The sequence below is a fragment of the Chrysochloris asiatica genome, unplaced genomic scaffold (genome assembly GCF_000296735.1).
Source record: "Chrysochloris asiatica unplaced genomic scaffold, ChrAsi1.0 scaffold00003, whole genome shotgun sequence".
NCBI lineage: Eukaryota > Metazoa > Chordata > Mammalia > Afrosoricida > Chrysochloridae > Chrysochloris > Chrysochloris asiatica.
Window position 1 is genome coordinate 17,873,565 of NW_006408521.1, and position 16,188 is coordinate 17,889,752.

The 16,188-nt window shown below is 37.8% G+C and overlaps 1 protein-coding gene across 1 annotated transcript in view; it reads right to left on the reverse strand.

The window, feature by feature from the left end:
• The window catches only part of IDE (insulin-degrading enzyme), a 152,585-nt gene that overhangs the window by 15,515 nt on the left and 120,882 nt on the right, over positions 1–16,188 (reverse strand). Inside the window, exons 15-19 of the mRNA XM_006831141.1 lie at positions 12,269–12,413; positions 9,090–9,200; positions 7,941–8,061; positions 5,012–5,103; positions 3,897–4,008 (exon numbers count right to left, since the gene is read on the reverse strand). Of these exons, the coding sequence (XP_006831204.1) occupies positions 3,897–4,008; positions 5,012–5,103; positions 7,941–8,061; positions 9,090–9,200; positions 12,269–12,413 (581 nt within the window). The remainder of the gene's footprint in view (positions 1–3,896; positions 4,009–5,011; positions 5,104–7,940; positions 8,062–9,089; positions 9,201–12,268; positions 12,414–16,188) is intronic.

Here is a 16,188-nt window from a genome sequence, read left to right on the forward strand (position 1 = left end):
TTCATATCCAGCTTGTAAGAGTATTTGCTCAGCATACAAATTGAATAAGTATGGTGAAATAATACAACCCTGGCACATATCTTCCCTGATTTTAAACTACTCAGTTTCCCCTTGTTCTGTTCGAATGACTGCCTCTTGGTCTATGTACAGGTTGCTCCTGAGCACCATTTAGTGTTCTGGAATACCCATTCTTCGCATTATTGTCCATTGCTTGTCATGGCCCATACAGTTTTATACAGTTAATAAAACACAAGTAAACATCTTTTTGGCATTTCTGACTTCAGCTAAGATCCATCTGACTTTAGCAATAATATTTCTAGTTTTATGTCCTCTTCTGAATCCAGCTTGAATTTCTGCCAGATCCCTGTTGATGTACTGTTGCAGCGTTTTTGAATTATCGTCAGCAAAATTTTATTTGCATGTGATATTAATGATACTGTTCAATGAGTTCCGTATTCCATTGGGTCACCTCTCTGAAATGGGAACAAATGTGCATTCTTCCAATTGGTTGGCCAGGTAGCTGTCTTCTAAATTTCTTGATATAGATGAGTGAGCACCTTCAGCGCTTTATCAGTTTGTTGAAAGATTTCAATTTGTATTCTGTTGATTCCTGGAGTCTTATTTTTTGCCAATGCCTTCAGTGATTTCTTCCTTTAGTACCATTGGTTCTTGATCATATACTTATTGAAGTAGTAGAACATCAACCATTTCTTTTTGGTACAGTGACTGTGTGTTCCCCTCTCATCTTTTTTTTTTTTGCGTCATTCAATATTTTGCCAATAGAATCCTTCAGTATTACATAGCAAGGCTTGAATGTTTTATTTCTTTCAGCTTGAGAGATGCTGAGTGTGTTCTTCCCTTTTGGTTTTCTAACTACAGGGCTTTGCACATTTCATTAATAATACCTGACTTTGTCTTATATAGTTGCCCTTTGAAATTTTCTGTTTAGTTGTTTTACTTCCTCAGTTCTTCTTTATGCTACGGTTGCTGTTGTTGTTAAGTACTGTGGAGTCGGGTCCGACTCATAGTGACACTGCACAGGGTTTCTGAGGCTGTAAATCTTTATGGGAGCAGAATGCCTCATCTTTCTCCCGTGGAACAGCTGGCAGTTTTGCCAGTTTTGCTTGGGTAGACCCTCAATAAACAGTCACTGAATTTCAAGGAAAAAGAACTTTTGAAAGATCCATTTTATGACTAAGCACTAATACTAAATGTGATCCATAGTTAATAAAATATACAATGTAGTGTATGTACTACATTGTTGTTGTTGAGTGCCATCAAGTCGGTTCCAACCCATAGCGATCCTGTATAGGGTTTCCTACGAGCGACTGGAGATCTTGAACCGCTGACCATGTGGTTCAAAACAACTTTGCAGTCTAGTGCATTAACCCACAGTGCCACACCAGGACTCTAATGTACTAGATTAGACAGAAACCCCACCACATACTTTCTACACACACAAACATACAAATGACTAGTAGTGCCTTTAACAGCTAGTGTTTCCATTTAGCAGTCCACTTTCAGTGCTGTTTATCCACATCCACATTAAGGGTCATGTCACATACACAGCAGTTACGTGTAAGATGCTCCCCCAACATCTCATTTTAGAGATGAGGAAACTAAGATCCTGAGAAATGGGGCAACTTACCCAAGGACACAAAGTCGGATACTGGAGAGGTAAGACTAAAGTTCGCATCAGTTGATCAAATGTTTTATCAAAGTTATGAATAGATGATCATGCTTTATGAGCTGATATCTTCATTTCATGAGCAATTAACTGACTAGGCAAATATACACAGCTTAGCATTTATTTAGCATAGAGTAAGTCTAATACATTAATAAGTATTGGTTTGCTCACTATTATAGATGGCAATTTAGATATCAACAGTAAAGGAAGACATAGAAGACTGCAGTTGGATTTCACCTACTTCTCTTTTCTGACCAAATCCAAGTCTGGCCAACAATCCCATTTTCTGATTGTACACTGGCAGCACTAAGGAGTGGAGACCACTGGTTATATACTTCACCTTCAGCTTTTTCATATATACCCCCAAGTGTCCCCTCCTTCGCAACACCTGAAACTTTTCCTTTTAAACTATAAATGCTGCCCCAAGGAGAGTTAATGACAATTTACGACATTAACAACTGGTAAGTAGGCTCAGTCAGAGAGACAGAGATGCCCTTCATTCCCAATGAAAGAAAAGAAATGCAAAGTAGCTGAAACAGGGAAAGTATTAGAATTGAAGTGTGTTCCTCCAAAATATGTGTTATAAATTCTAACCTCAATGTCTGTGCTTACAATTCCATTTGGGAATGAGTTGTCTTTGTTATGTTAATGAGGCAGACCTGTTAATGTAGGGTGCATTGTGAGTTACTCTCTTAAAAAATATAAAAAGAGTACACTAAGCAAAGTGGTGTGGTGCTGTAGGATAAGTACTCGACTGCAATGCTGGTTTGAACCGAAAGGCTGGTGGCTCAAATCTACCAGCTGCCCCTCGGAAACTCTGTACAGGGTCACCAAGAGTCGGCACTGACTAGATGGCACTTCACAACAACAAGCAAGCTGAGATGGGGGAGACAGACATTACTCCACATGGGTATCACCAAGGAATAGGAGCTGAAGAGACAGGGGTCTTCTCCCTGAACTGACAGAGAAAGAAAGCCTTTCCTAGAGCCAGTCATCTGAATTCAGACTTCCAGCCTCCTACACTGTGAGAAAGTAAGTGCTTGTTAAAATCATCCACATGTGGTGTTTTTTATAGCAGTACTAAAAATTTAGACAGAGGTTCAGAGAAATTGTTTTGGAAGTTTAGAAAAAGAACATCTACTTCCAGCTAAGAGTTTTAAAGAAAGTTTAGTGGAGTAGGTGGTTTCTAAGATGGGTCTAGACAGGTAAGTAGGGCACAGACATAGGTTCATGGGGAAGAGTGGGAAAGAGGAGGACTACTTCAGGATGATGAAACACTTTTGATAAAAAAGCACAGATGAGGCATACATGGAGAATAGCAAACAACTAAAAGAAACAAGAAATTATTGTTAATGCAAAAGTAGCCCAACACCGCAAATCCCAATATATTATTATCAATTCTTTATGTTAATTCCTTATAAAATTAAACATATAATGAATGCATATTATGATTTGTACCTGTTGTCTTCCTAAAACTATTTCTGCCAAAGACTACTCGAGACTCCCAATTAAATGTTATGATTCCAATTTCCATTTTTTAATAAATAAATTTTATTTCATGCTCCCCAGTCAATTACTTCTGTAGCTTTTTTATATTGTTACCTTCTAATTACTCTAATTACTCCTGGTGTGGCACTGTAGAACCAGCACTGGATTGCAAACCACAAGGTTGGTGGTTCAAACCCACCAACTGCTCCTTGGAAACCCTATACAGGGTCACTATGAGTTGGAACCAACTTGATGGCACTTCACAACAATTATTGTACACACGAGTACCAGTCAATTTCAGTATCATTCTATTCAAAATAATAAGCTACTTCCAATTTTACTTCTCTGCCTCTCACACCAGAGGATTTTCTGACAGCACTTTTCCTCACTAAACTACTATGAACAGTAGACTATTTCTTTGATCTCTATACATTGACATCCAAGTGAGGTCAACCCATCTGCTGTTGTTGTTACGTGCTGTCAAGTCGGTTCTGACTCACAGCGACCCTGTATAGGGTTTCTGAGGAGCAGCTTGTGAGTTTGAACTGCTGACCATGCAGTTCAAACTGACCTAGCAGTTCAGCGCTTATCTACAACACGACACCAGGAATATTTCTTTGATCTCTACACACAGACATGCAAGTGAATTCAACCCATCTGTAGTCACCCAAAACATTATGTCAAATTAGTCCATTCCCAAAGTTATAGCATTTTAACTTACTGTCAGGGAGCTGAACTTCTCTATACCGAACCAGCTGACTTGGAAGGAGAGGCTTGGTATGAGCATGCTCAATAAGGGTATCTTCAACCATCTGCATAATCCCTAATGCAGCCTAGGGAGAAAGATATGTTGCAGTGCGTTACAAAAACAAAAACATACCTTGTCTGCGAAATAAAAACAGTCCATTGGATGGTAATCTATGCAGTATGAAAACCTGCGAAATGACCTATCATAGTCAATCTTAAAAAATGGGTTTTCAGACCCAAGTTTAATATATTTGATCCCATTTAAATGGGTAAAAATTGAATTTGTTAGTATATTCAATTTTCAATATAGTGAATCCATATGGTTAACAGAGAAGCAGAAATGTGATCATCAATACTGATTTCAATGCTGGGAAAAAAGTGTTGGAAATCTGGAAAGGTATTGGTAATAGAGAGCTGGTCCCCAGTGAATGAGCTCAAAGGCATATATCTGGAGTCATCACATAACAAAGGAGGTGAGCCTAAGGTTTTAATTTGAGTAGACGTGACCTTGTTAAGAATCCGGTCTTTGCCAACTATTAGCATCTGATAGAGGCCATGTATTTTGGAGACGGTATAGAAAAATGGTGGAGAATGTGAGCTCTTAAGACATGAGAACTCTGTAGTGCTTTCATGTGCCAACCACTTTGAATGTACTATTTAATTTAATCATTATAACCAATGATGTAGGTGCCACTGTAACTCTAATTTTACAGATAAGGAAACTGAGCCCACACAAATTAAGACATTTTCAGGTTACATTTTTAGTATGCAGCAAAGTCAGAATTTGAATCCACTCTGTTTGATTCTGCAGTATGTTATCTGCTATCCAGTCTTGCCACCCTATATAATGCAGGGAAAACTCTTCGTATTTTCTCCTATAATTATATGTGCAAGGCAAAAGCAGAGGAGGCAGTAGATGAAAGCAGGTCCACAGTAAACAACTGTCATTTTACTCCCCCTCTGCCACCTTCCAGCTCCCTCCACAGACCACAGAAGACTGGGGGAAATGTGCTGCCTACAGGCAAAGCACCTTGCATTGATCCATAAAAGATTGCTAAAAATCACACATAAAATAACCACACTACCCACCTGCTTGGTTATGTTTCCATGGAGCAGGGCTTCAATGTGCAACCGGGAAAGAAGCTGAGGTATGAAGGCTTTCAGGCGAGGGAGGGTGACATCTGTAAGGGGTAAGAAATTGTAAGCTCTAGCTACTAAGGATTTTGTCCTTCCCTCACTTTTTACTGGAAATCACTTCAGGTTTCTATCTTAGTTTCCTCCAATCTGTGACAGTTCCTGGGTCTTCCCTGATCTTTCCTGACTTTATGACTTTTGAAGAGTACTGCATAGTATATTTTGTCTAGTGTTTCTTCATGATTAAACTGAGTTTCTGTATTATTAGAAAGAACGCCACTGAGGTAAGGTGCTTTTCTCAGTGGATCCCATCAGGGCCCCCGATGTTGACAAGTTGTAGTGCTGGTGATGCTTACACTGACCACTTGGTTAGGTGACACCATCACTGTAAATTTACTATTTGGGTTATAACCAAAACTCTTAGCAATATTCCCTCTATAAGCAATTCTGAAAAGCCCACCTGCTCATTGATAACCATTTATCCCATTGTAATTAATAAATACTTATTTTAGGTGAAATACTTTGAGATTATAAAAATATCCTGTCTATTATAAGTTGAACTATGTCCTCCAAAAATATGTACTGTAAATCCTAACTTCTATGCCTGGTTATAATTCCATTTGAGAACGGGCTATCTTAGTTATGTTACGGAGGCAGAATTAGTAACAGGGCATATCTTGAGTCAAATCTCTTTTGAGATAGAAGAAATTTTTTATAACCATTACAACTACCTGTTTTCAAGATTTCCCAACACTTTTAAAAGAAACTCAGTGCCCTTTAAGCAATCATTCCCTCTTTAGGCATTTTATACATATTATCTTATATAAAGTATGTACTGTCATATCCACTTTACAGGTAAGAAGAAAACTTGTTGTTAGGTGCCATTGAGTTGGTATCAATTCTTAGTGAGCCCATGCACAACAAAATGACACACTGCCTGGTCCTGGGCAAAAAGTAACATTAATAAAATTCAAGTTTCTGGTCCAAAGCCTGACTGGTTCCCAAGTGAATACTTTTTACACTCCACTGGAACCTTAGGGCTGCTCAGGAGTCCTCTCCACTAGGTGCCTTAGCAGTCTCAGCAGACTTCTATTACACTTACCCTCTTGCTTCCATTGAAATGATTGGTTTGCATCTCTGCTTCCCGCACTAGACTAGAGGTCCTTGACCTAAGGAATTCCATATAATTAATCATTTCGTATCTCAAGCAGCTGGATTCCAGTGCCTGACGCAAAGCAGCAGTCAGTAGATGCTTTGGACCACCCTTCACTCTCAAGCTTTTGCTACTATGGTACCTAGATATCTGATTGACTTAGAGGGTCACAAGGCAGCAAACCGTTCACACTGAGTTACCTCCAAATTAAAGCATCTTCACATTGCTGATTTATACTGTGACGGTATCTATATCTATCTATCTATCTATCTATCTATCTATCTATCTATCTATAAACAGTGTATCAAAGCAGTGAGTTTCAACCACTAAAATGTTGACTTTCTCTTTATGAAGCACATTTTCATTGTATTCAATCTGGAGATTACTCTACTTAAAATTCACATGTCATCTGACCCAAATTCTAACGAAGTGGGAAAAACCAAACACCTCTGGTTTTCTGACTGAACTGAATGCAGGTTTGGTTTCTTGACAACATATTTAAAATAAATTATTTAAAGAATTTTAAAAGGTTAAAATTCTTGCTATTAACTGCCTGTGACTCAATCATTTTGCAAAAATAAGTATATTAATTACCCAGATTAAAAATGCAGTTTTTAAAAATATCTGAGATAGGTAAATGCAGAGAGAAAAGTTTATTAGTGGTTACAGGGGCTGGAAGGGACGGAGAACGGGAAATCATTGCTTCAAGTGTACTGAGTTTGTGTCTGGGGTGATAAAAACCTTTTGGAAATAGTGATGATGGCTGTAAAATACATGAATGTAACTAATGTTACTGGACTTGGGAAAATGGATAAAACGCAATTTTTTTGTTGTATTTATTTTACCACATCATAAAAAAGAATATCTGTTCTGGTTAATGAGTACTGTAATGCATACTTTTACCCCATGCCTGTCACCAACAAAATAAGCATTTTTAACATATAGTCCTTGATTTGCCACTGAAGACGTCACAAGCATAGCATTACATAATGAGTAGGGAATTTGTCACAAAAGGTCATTTAAAACTTAGCAGTATCCTTTTTCAAAATTACATTTTAATTCTTATGTTTAGGCATGTAGGAAGGAAGATTCACTGGCGAAGTAATGCTGGGAAGTAAAAATGATAAAATAATAATAAAGTCAGTCTACATTCCTCGAATAAAGCTAACTTGAAAGTAATCTTACTGCATTCAGCAGACATTCATCAGACACATGATGAGTCCACAGTTTATACTAGACAGTAAGTGATGGAGATATAAGAAAGACACATTACTACCTTCAAGGAATTTTGGACTTCTAATAACTCCTGAAAACAAGATTTAAGAATATCGAAAAAGCAACAATTCTTTAGGCTTGACACGTTTCCCAGTTTTTAACTGAACTGGACAAATCTAAAGATGTCAGAGTAGGAAAAATGTTGAAACCTTCCTTCTGGGTGCTAAAAGTTCAAGTTCAGTCCATTTCTCCTTTTCTTAAAATTCAGTGTTATGACGTAATGGGTTAGGACATTTAGTGATCTTTAGAATGAAAATAGCAAGTATGACAAAATTGCCTGAATGCAAAAGCCACTTCAATGACCACCACTGTTTTTAAAAGACATGCATACCTGGCTTCAAAAGAAATGTTACTTTAAATTTTATGTAAACTTTATACATAAACTAATACGAATCGAGGAAAACCAAAACAGAACACATTAGCCTTTGAGTAGCTAAAAAGGAAGCAGAGTCTCACCGTCCAGGGCTTCCTTTAACTCATCTTTAGTCCACGCTACTTCAGTCATCAGCAAGCGGAGGTAGTACATGGCGTGCTGGTGAGGCTGTTCAGCCCGAAAATTGTTAAGAGATCGCATATACTAGTGAAGAGAATTCATTAATTTTATAAGTTATCTTAAAATTACTTCAAAAGACCAGCTATAATCAAGCTTTATTTTATATAAGTTATGCTACTGGGATGTGGGAATATATACGTCTTTTTGAAGAATATAACAAAGAATGGAGGCTTACTCTCTGTGATATGTAAAATAATGGCAAGCTTCTTCATGCAGGCTGCTGTACTAATCCCAGCATCTGACACATACTCTAAGTGCGTGTCTAAGACTGTGGGACATCCTTTATCTCAAAAAGGTATCCCCAGCTCTGCAGGGCCTCCATTGGTTGGCGCCCTTGGATTCTATACTAACAAGATACTCTTAGTAACTTAGAATGTTACTAAGAAAACACTATGAATAAATATATGTCTATAATTGTATATACATTTCTATGTATGCATACATGTATGTACACTATTGGATCTTCATTTCAAAACTGATGCTAACTCTTACAGTCATAGTTTGACTTTAAAGAGCAGCCTTCCACTGCAAAGTTCCATTACTGGGCCAAATGTGGATTGATTTATGTGGAAGATGCATCAAGTTGACAAGGTTTTCTCATGACAGAGGCGAACACATTCTGCTGAATCAAGCGTTCTTATGAAATGGAAGTAGGATGGAACCTTCAAGGAGTCTCGGACAGCCACTAGGTCTACCTCAAGAGTCTCTCTCTTTCTTTCTATCTCTCTAAAAGTCAGTGTTGGGCCTATAGGGAATGGGGCTAGGTGTCCAACAGAGCTTTCTAGCTCTCTTTATAGGTTGTTGCTGTTAAATTCTCTTAAGTCATTTCTGACTCATAAGGATCCTGTGTAGGGTTTCTGAGGAGCGGCTGGTAAGTTTGAACCACTGACCTTGCAGTTCAAACTGACCTTGAGGTCAAGGGCTTATCCTACCATGTGAAATTAATTCAACAAGGTTATAAGTGTTTCTTTTCAAAAAAGTTTCACAATGTGGTAATACAACTTTATAAATAAAAAAATAACAAACAGCAAAAATTGGTTCAGAAAACTTACTGCCTCTTTGATAATTTCAAATCTTTTTTCATCAATTTCAAAGGTAGCCATTTTCTCGATAATCTTCTTTAGCAAAATTGGTTGCTTGTCATTGTAACCTTTCACTGAGAGCTACAGAAAGAGTTCACGGTATTAAAAGTCAAGAAGTATCATGAAACAACTTCCAGACCAACATACTAAGCTTGAGTTTTAAACATTTAGAATCTCTCAAAGTCAGGAGTATTAAAATAAAAATGAAACAAGAAATCTGATTAACTTCTTACAAATACAATTTAACACTTAGAAAGAACACGTAACGGTCTTTATTATCATTAAGGAATAACCAAAGAGCAGCATATTTTTACTTTTCCTAAACAAAATCAATGGTAGGCACTTACCTGACAACAAACTATGGCTTCACACACTACAACATCATCATAATTTAAGTTCTTAGGGAATTTAAATTAATTATAGGATGTGTTTTATCTTAGTGAATGGCAGGCTTAAGGTTTTTGTAACTGTGGTTGTTGTTGTTGTTATGTGCCATGGAGTTGGTTCCGACTCATAGCGACCCTGTACAGGGTTTCTGAGGCTGTAAATCTTTGTTGTTGTTAAGTGCTGTCGAGTCGGTTCCGACCCATAGCGACCCTGTACAGGGTTTCCGAGGGTGTAAATCTTTACGGGAGTAGAAAGCCTCATCTTTCTCCCGCGGAGCGGCTGGTAGTTTCGAACCGCTGACCTTAAGGTTCGCAGCCCGATTCGTAACCACTACGCTACCAGAGCTCCTTGTAACTGTGGTGAGAAGGTAACAATCACAGGGAAGTGTTACCTGTTACTTACTATATATATTCTAAATTGTTTATGTTTAAATATTTAAAATAATCACCCTCAGAGAAATCAAGCAGATCCAAATTTATTATATGGCACTTTGCCACTTTTTTCATTAACCGTTGCCCAGTAAGGGTCCACACCGCTTACAAATAGAAAAAGCAGATATATAGTAAGGTTATACTGTACAGACTATCAGGATTTTCCCTTAAAATAATCCTAAGAGTGCATTATCAGTGTCTAGTAGTCTCTGACGCTAGGACTCAAAGTGGTGGCTATGTGCCGTGGAGTTGGTTCCGACTCATAGTGACCCTGTATAGGATTTCTGAGGCTGTAAATCTTTATGGGAGCAGAAAGCCTCTTCTTTCTCCTGTGGAACTGCTAGTAGTTCTGAATTGCTAGCCATGGGATTAGCAGCCTGATTCATAACCATTACGCTACCAGAGCTCCTTGGAGTCTTGGTGTGGTGCTGTGGGTTAGGGGTTAGTGTGCTGGACTGCAAAAGTCAGTTTGAAACGCAAAGTTGGACGTTCAAGCTTACCGGCTGCTCCTTGGAAAACCTATATAGGGTTGCTATGGGTCAGAACTGACTCAACGGCACTTAACAACAACAACAACAACAATAGTTTCTGAAAGTATAATGCTTTGAAAAGTGGGGAATGCCTATGTTGTTATAATTCCGTAGTATTAGAGGATACACAGTAATAAGCATGAATACCTGTGGAAGCCTCTCACCTGTGATGAATGACATAAAAAGCTCAGCAGGTCAGTGGCTGAGGAAAACGCATCAAGTACTATAAGGACTAGACTAAAAACAGTACATTTCATCACATACAAAAAGTCACTTACATTAAAAGTAATATGCTACTAAATGTCAAAGGTAAAAACCAGAAAATAAATGAATGGTTTTCTATTTGGTGTTAATTTAGATTTTTGGGACTTAGAATTTCCCAGACTCTGAGGATGGTTAGATTACATACATTCTTCCACATCAAATAAAAGTCAATAGATAATTTATTTATGTGAGTAAAAGAATGAAGTCACTGTAAAACATAACATTTCTAAATCCTAAAACCTTTTGGATAATAATCTTTAAAAGGAGTACACAGCACATACTCTCATTTTTGGTTTTACTGAAACATAAAATATATTTTTAAGAAAAGTGAAGATGAATGTGTGCTTTATCATAAAAGAGATGTTAATTTGGAACACAAATATAAGCATGCTTGGAAACATCACCAACAGTTTGAGAAAAAGGGTGCAATTAATACTATTTTTAAACACACTTAAAAATAGTTAATGATGCATGTTACAAAAGAAATTAAATGAGAATGTTAAATGCTTTCAAACACTGGAACTTTGCACTACAGTTGGCAGAAATACAGTCGGCTTCTATACAAGTATAAGTCAAGCACCACCACAACTAGGCTGATCTTTCACTGTGTGTGAGAACAGCAAGCTTTCTTGGTTAGGGTGTGCAACATCTCAAGCTGAGGAACATGCAAATAAACACAGCACACATACATGTTCACAAGGCACACTAAACTTGACTACACCACTCATTAGGAGAACTGATTTTAGTTTGCATTCTTCAATCATCAAAAAGGTGCAAGGAAAAAAACCCCATCAACTTTCTTGTTTAAAAATGCAGAAATTAATAGTTTTCCCAAGCTACACATAAGGCTTTAACCGTGTGATGCCCTTTGTTTTGGTTTTTCATTTGACTTACAAGTATTGCATTCATTCCTGATGCAATGCCATAGCTCAAACCTGAGAGGCGTGCTGCATATGTATACTCTTTTAAATCATCCTTCAGTAACCTGATAAACAGGTATGTCATGTTGCAATGGAGAGGATCAGCATAAATGTAGCGACTAACAAAAAAGAAAAACAAAAGAAACACTTTGATACCTCAAGCAGTGGGATGGCAATGAAGAAGCATGACATGACTGAAGAGTATGGATATGCAGCCTCATAATCTCAATTTGTAGGGAAATAGCACAGGTCGACCTTATGTTTTATCAAGGCCAGTAAAAACCATTCCCTTCTGCCAGAGAGCAAGACTTCAGCTACACAATGGATGAGATCTAAACATTAAATCAGGGTCCAATTTTATTTGAGGAGAAATAACAATAATCTGATGAAAAATGTTTTAAAAAAAAACAGAAAGAAATCAAGGAAAATTTGAATATGAATGGTATATTGTGGAATACTTAATGTAAGACTTAACTTAGAAATGAAATGATGAGAAAATATTATTAGCCATAAAGATTTAAAAAAAAAATGAAATCATACCCTTCATTTAAAATGCTTCCATCAAATCAATATAAAAATTGTTGATGAGTGGAAGGCTGTAAGACGTGGCTACTTACATACATCCCATAGATGGTATTTTGGAGGTCATAGCTCAAGTCTGCTAGCTCGGCTGCATATGCATACTCGTTGAGTGAGTCTTTGAGGAGCTCAAGGTACAAATAGGCCATGTTACAATGCAAGGGGTCCACATAAGCAAATGGGCTGGAAGAAAACAGTGACAGTAAAATCGCTCATTTCTAACTTCTTAAAGTCATGTGGCCTTTTGAGATGGATCAAGAAATGGAACAGCAGTTAATATAATTTCCTGAAGAAATGGTTAAATTCTTAAGTCTGTTTATTCTTCTACTGTTCTTAAGTGCTGTTGAGTCGGTTCTGACTCATAGCAACGCTGTATAGGGTTTCCAAGGAGCAGGTGGTGAATCTGAACCCCCAACCTTGTGGTTCAAACTGACCTTGAGGTTGAGTGTTTATCGTACGGCACCACACCAGGACTCTGTTTATTCTTCTAGTGGGGGGCGGGGGAGGTGTCTGTGTTGGGAAAAGCAGTCTGGAAAAAACCATGTGTGTTGGTGACAGTGAAGAGGGAGAAGGAACTGTCGAGTCTACGTGTTGTGGCAGAACTGAGAAGTTAGGAATGCAGGGCAGGTAAGGAGTGGAAAGAGATCAAAATGCAGGTCTCTAGTTAAGCAATAGGTGGGCTGGTAGAGCTGATACAGCACTTACACGTCTTCATTCTCTTCCAAGTAAGTCATACCCATTGGAGACAGGAGTATGAGAGTGAAACATTCCTGTGCTGTGATTATATGAACTCTGAAGACATCAGTGAAAATGCTAGCTTATCCTTGAGTTTACACCTAACCCAATAAAGTGAGAGCATGGTCAGTAAAATCACTGATAATTTTTACCATGTGTAACTGAAGCCAGAACTAGGAAAAAAATATTAACATAGAAAAATAAGTGAAACAGAATAACAATACAGAGTGCTAGGGCTAAATTTAGGAGCCCTGGTGGCACAGCAGGTTAAGGGCTCGGCTGCTAATTAAGAGGTTGGCAGTTCAAACACACCAGCCACTCTGCAGGAGTTAAACACGGCAGCCTGCTTTCAAAAATATTACAGCTTTGGACACTTTATGGGGCAGTTCTACTCTGTCCTACAGGGTCACTATGAGTCAGAATGGACTCGATGGCAATGGATTTGGTTGTTCTGGTGGACCGCCAAGGTCATTTCATTTAAAATCTTCATTTCCTAGATAAGAAACATAATTTTCCCTGTGTCACATGGGCTGGTAGCAGCAGAGCTGGGACTCAGATACAAATCAAACAACCTATTCATTTGACTGCTTATCTTTATCAGAAGCAAATAAATAAGCCATTCGTGAATCTGACCTAGATTACATGGGTACAGTGCCAGGCTCGTCTCTAGGCACTGGGGACAAAGAAGGAACAAAACAGGCAAAGTCTCTGACCTCACAGAGCTTATAGTCCAGTAGGAAGAGCGAGATTTAAAAAAAAAAAAAAAAAAAAATCAAACAAATACAGTGAAATATGATTCATCAGGTAGTGATACTCTGATGGAGGAAAATGAAGCTGGGTAAGTAGAAGAGCGCACGAAGGGTAGTTGGTGGTGAGGAAGAAAGATTGCTCGTCTACTTAAGATGGACAGTCTAGGCCTCTCTGAGAAGCTGACATCTGGGTCCAGACCTGATGGAAGCCAGGAGTGAGCCCTGAGGGTGGGGGTGGGGGTGGGGGTGGCGTGGGGGGGAAAGAACTAGAGAGAAGAAGCTTCCAGGCTGAGGAAACAGGCAGTAAGTACAAAGGAGCTGAAGCTAGTGCTTGACTAGTGTGGTGGTTTCCCTCTATCTGTAACCCAGTAAATATAACTAACATCTGATAGAAAAATCAACAACTGTATCTAAGTTGATAATAAAGCAGAATTGGAGATAAAATGCTTAGCTACTTAAAAAACAAAGAGAAATTTCTAGAGCTATACAAACATTTTCACCCTGAAAATTTAATGAGTGTTCTGCCATTTGATTTTTTTTTTTTAAGTATGCCATTTCATTTTTAAACATGTCCACTGGTTTCCTTCTTGGGGCAAACAGCAGCTCAGAAACTTAAAGCATACAGCACAAAAACTTGTTGAATCTAGAGAGGTTATAACCTCCATGAGCCTATGTGGATGTGAAAGGCCAGAAAAGTCAAGTCTGGGAGCTCGAAGCCATGCAACTCAGGCACAAAACTCCAAGATGTGTCCCAAAATGCTACTTCATGCCGTGGTTCTGGAGTGACTGGAGAGGCTCCAAAACTTTAGAAGAAAGACTGGCTTATATGTTAATTTTCTAAAAATCATACTATCTTGTAATCAGTCAGATACTGTACACTTCAATATTTATCTGAGGTTTTAAGTACCGTAACCAAATACATAAAATAAAATTCCATTGTTGAAAAATTAAAAAGAACACACACATAGAAGAAAAAATTTCTGAAAGGCTGACAAAAAACCTAACAGTGGTGTCTAGAAAGACCAGACTACATACAGAGATGGGGATTAGTGTGATGTATCTATTTTAAATTATGTTTGGGCAGTTTAAAAAGTAAATACTGTCAAATGGTCTTTCAAAAAGTATTCTGAAGAAATTCATAATTATAAAAACCAGTTAGGAAAGTGGCTAAGAGTGTCAAAAATACCACTCTATTGATCAACTATGGGAGCATGGTGGCTGCGAAACACAAGGTTGGCAGTTCTAGCCCACCAGATGCTCCACGGGAGAAAGATAAAGCTTTCTGCTTCTAAAAGGATTTAAAGCCTTGGAAACCCTACACAGAGTTGCTATGAGCAGGAACTGATCATTGGCACTCAACAACAACAACAACTGAGCAACCATTATGCCATAACCTGACACCCCATGTGTGGTGTAAAACATTAACCACCTCAGGACAACACTAGATAATCCATGGATCTCAGACTATAAACACAGTGCTTATAGCCCTATGATTTCAACATACTTATTGGTAAAGTATTAACTTTGTATTTAGAGATTTTGTTCTTTTCTAAAACAATTAAAACACAAAAAATATAGTTTTATTGGTCTCTCCAAATGCAGAGGAAAGAAGAAGGACAAGAATTGAAGAGGCTTAGAATCAATTCATTCAATGAGTCAATGGAACATGTGAATATCACTTTCTATGACTTTGAGACCAGAAGAACTAGACAGTGCCTACTTACCCCTAACAACTACCTTGATAAGGATCACATTAGAGGGTCCCAGATAGGCTGGGAGAAAATGTAGAACAAAACTCAAAATTATTAAAGAAAAAAAACAAAACTGGGTTTACTGGTCAAAAAGAGACTGAAGGAACCTGAGACAGGAGGTCTGGAAAAGAACCTACCCCCGTGGCCCGATTTCCAGCCAAGCATTAGCCAGGTTTATAGGGGAAACAATATTTACAAGGGGTGCTCACCATGGAATGGTCAATCATTTAAAACCAAGAAGGCAACATTTTCCTGGCAGGGCCATAATTAATTAAGGAATTAAAAATAAATAAATTGAGACATATTAATTGAGGAATTATATAAATGAGACATGGGGAACCTGTGCATGAAGAATTCATTGTCTTTGCAAAGCAACAATGAAATCTTTTCTTTTCTTTTTCTTTCTTTCTCTCTTTGGATGGCAGAGCCACAAAGAGTTGTTTTATTATTTTTTATGCACAGACCCATAGTTGAAATTTTCTCTTGTTGAATCATTCTGTGATTTATTCATGATTTTATTAGTATCCCTTTTACTTTAGATTTTTCACTCTCCTACACTTTAGTATATTTTCATTAAAAATTAGAAGCCACACATTAGCTATATTTTATTCTATTTGTAATCTTAGGTAGTTTTAATACTTATATTAACAATATTCTTAAGACTGCTAGGAGACAGGATTTGTCAATTGAATTACTGCCAGCTTAGGTTTAGTGATTGTAAAC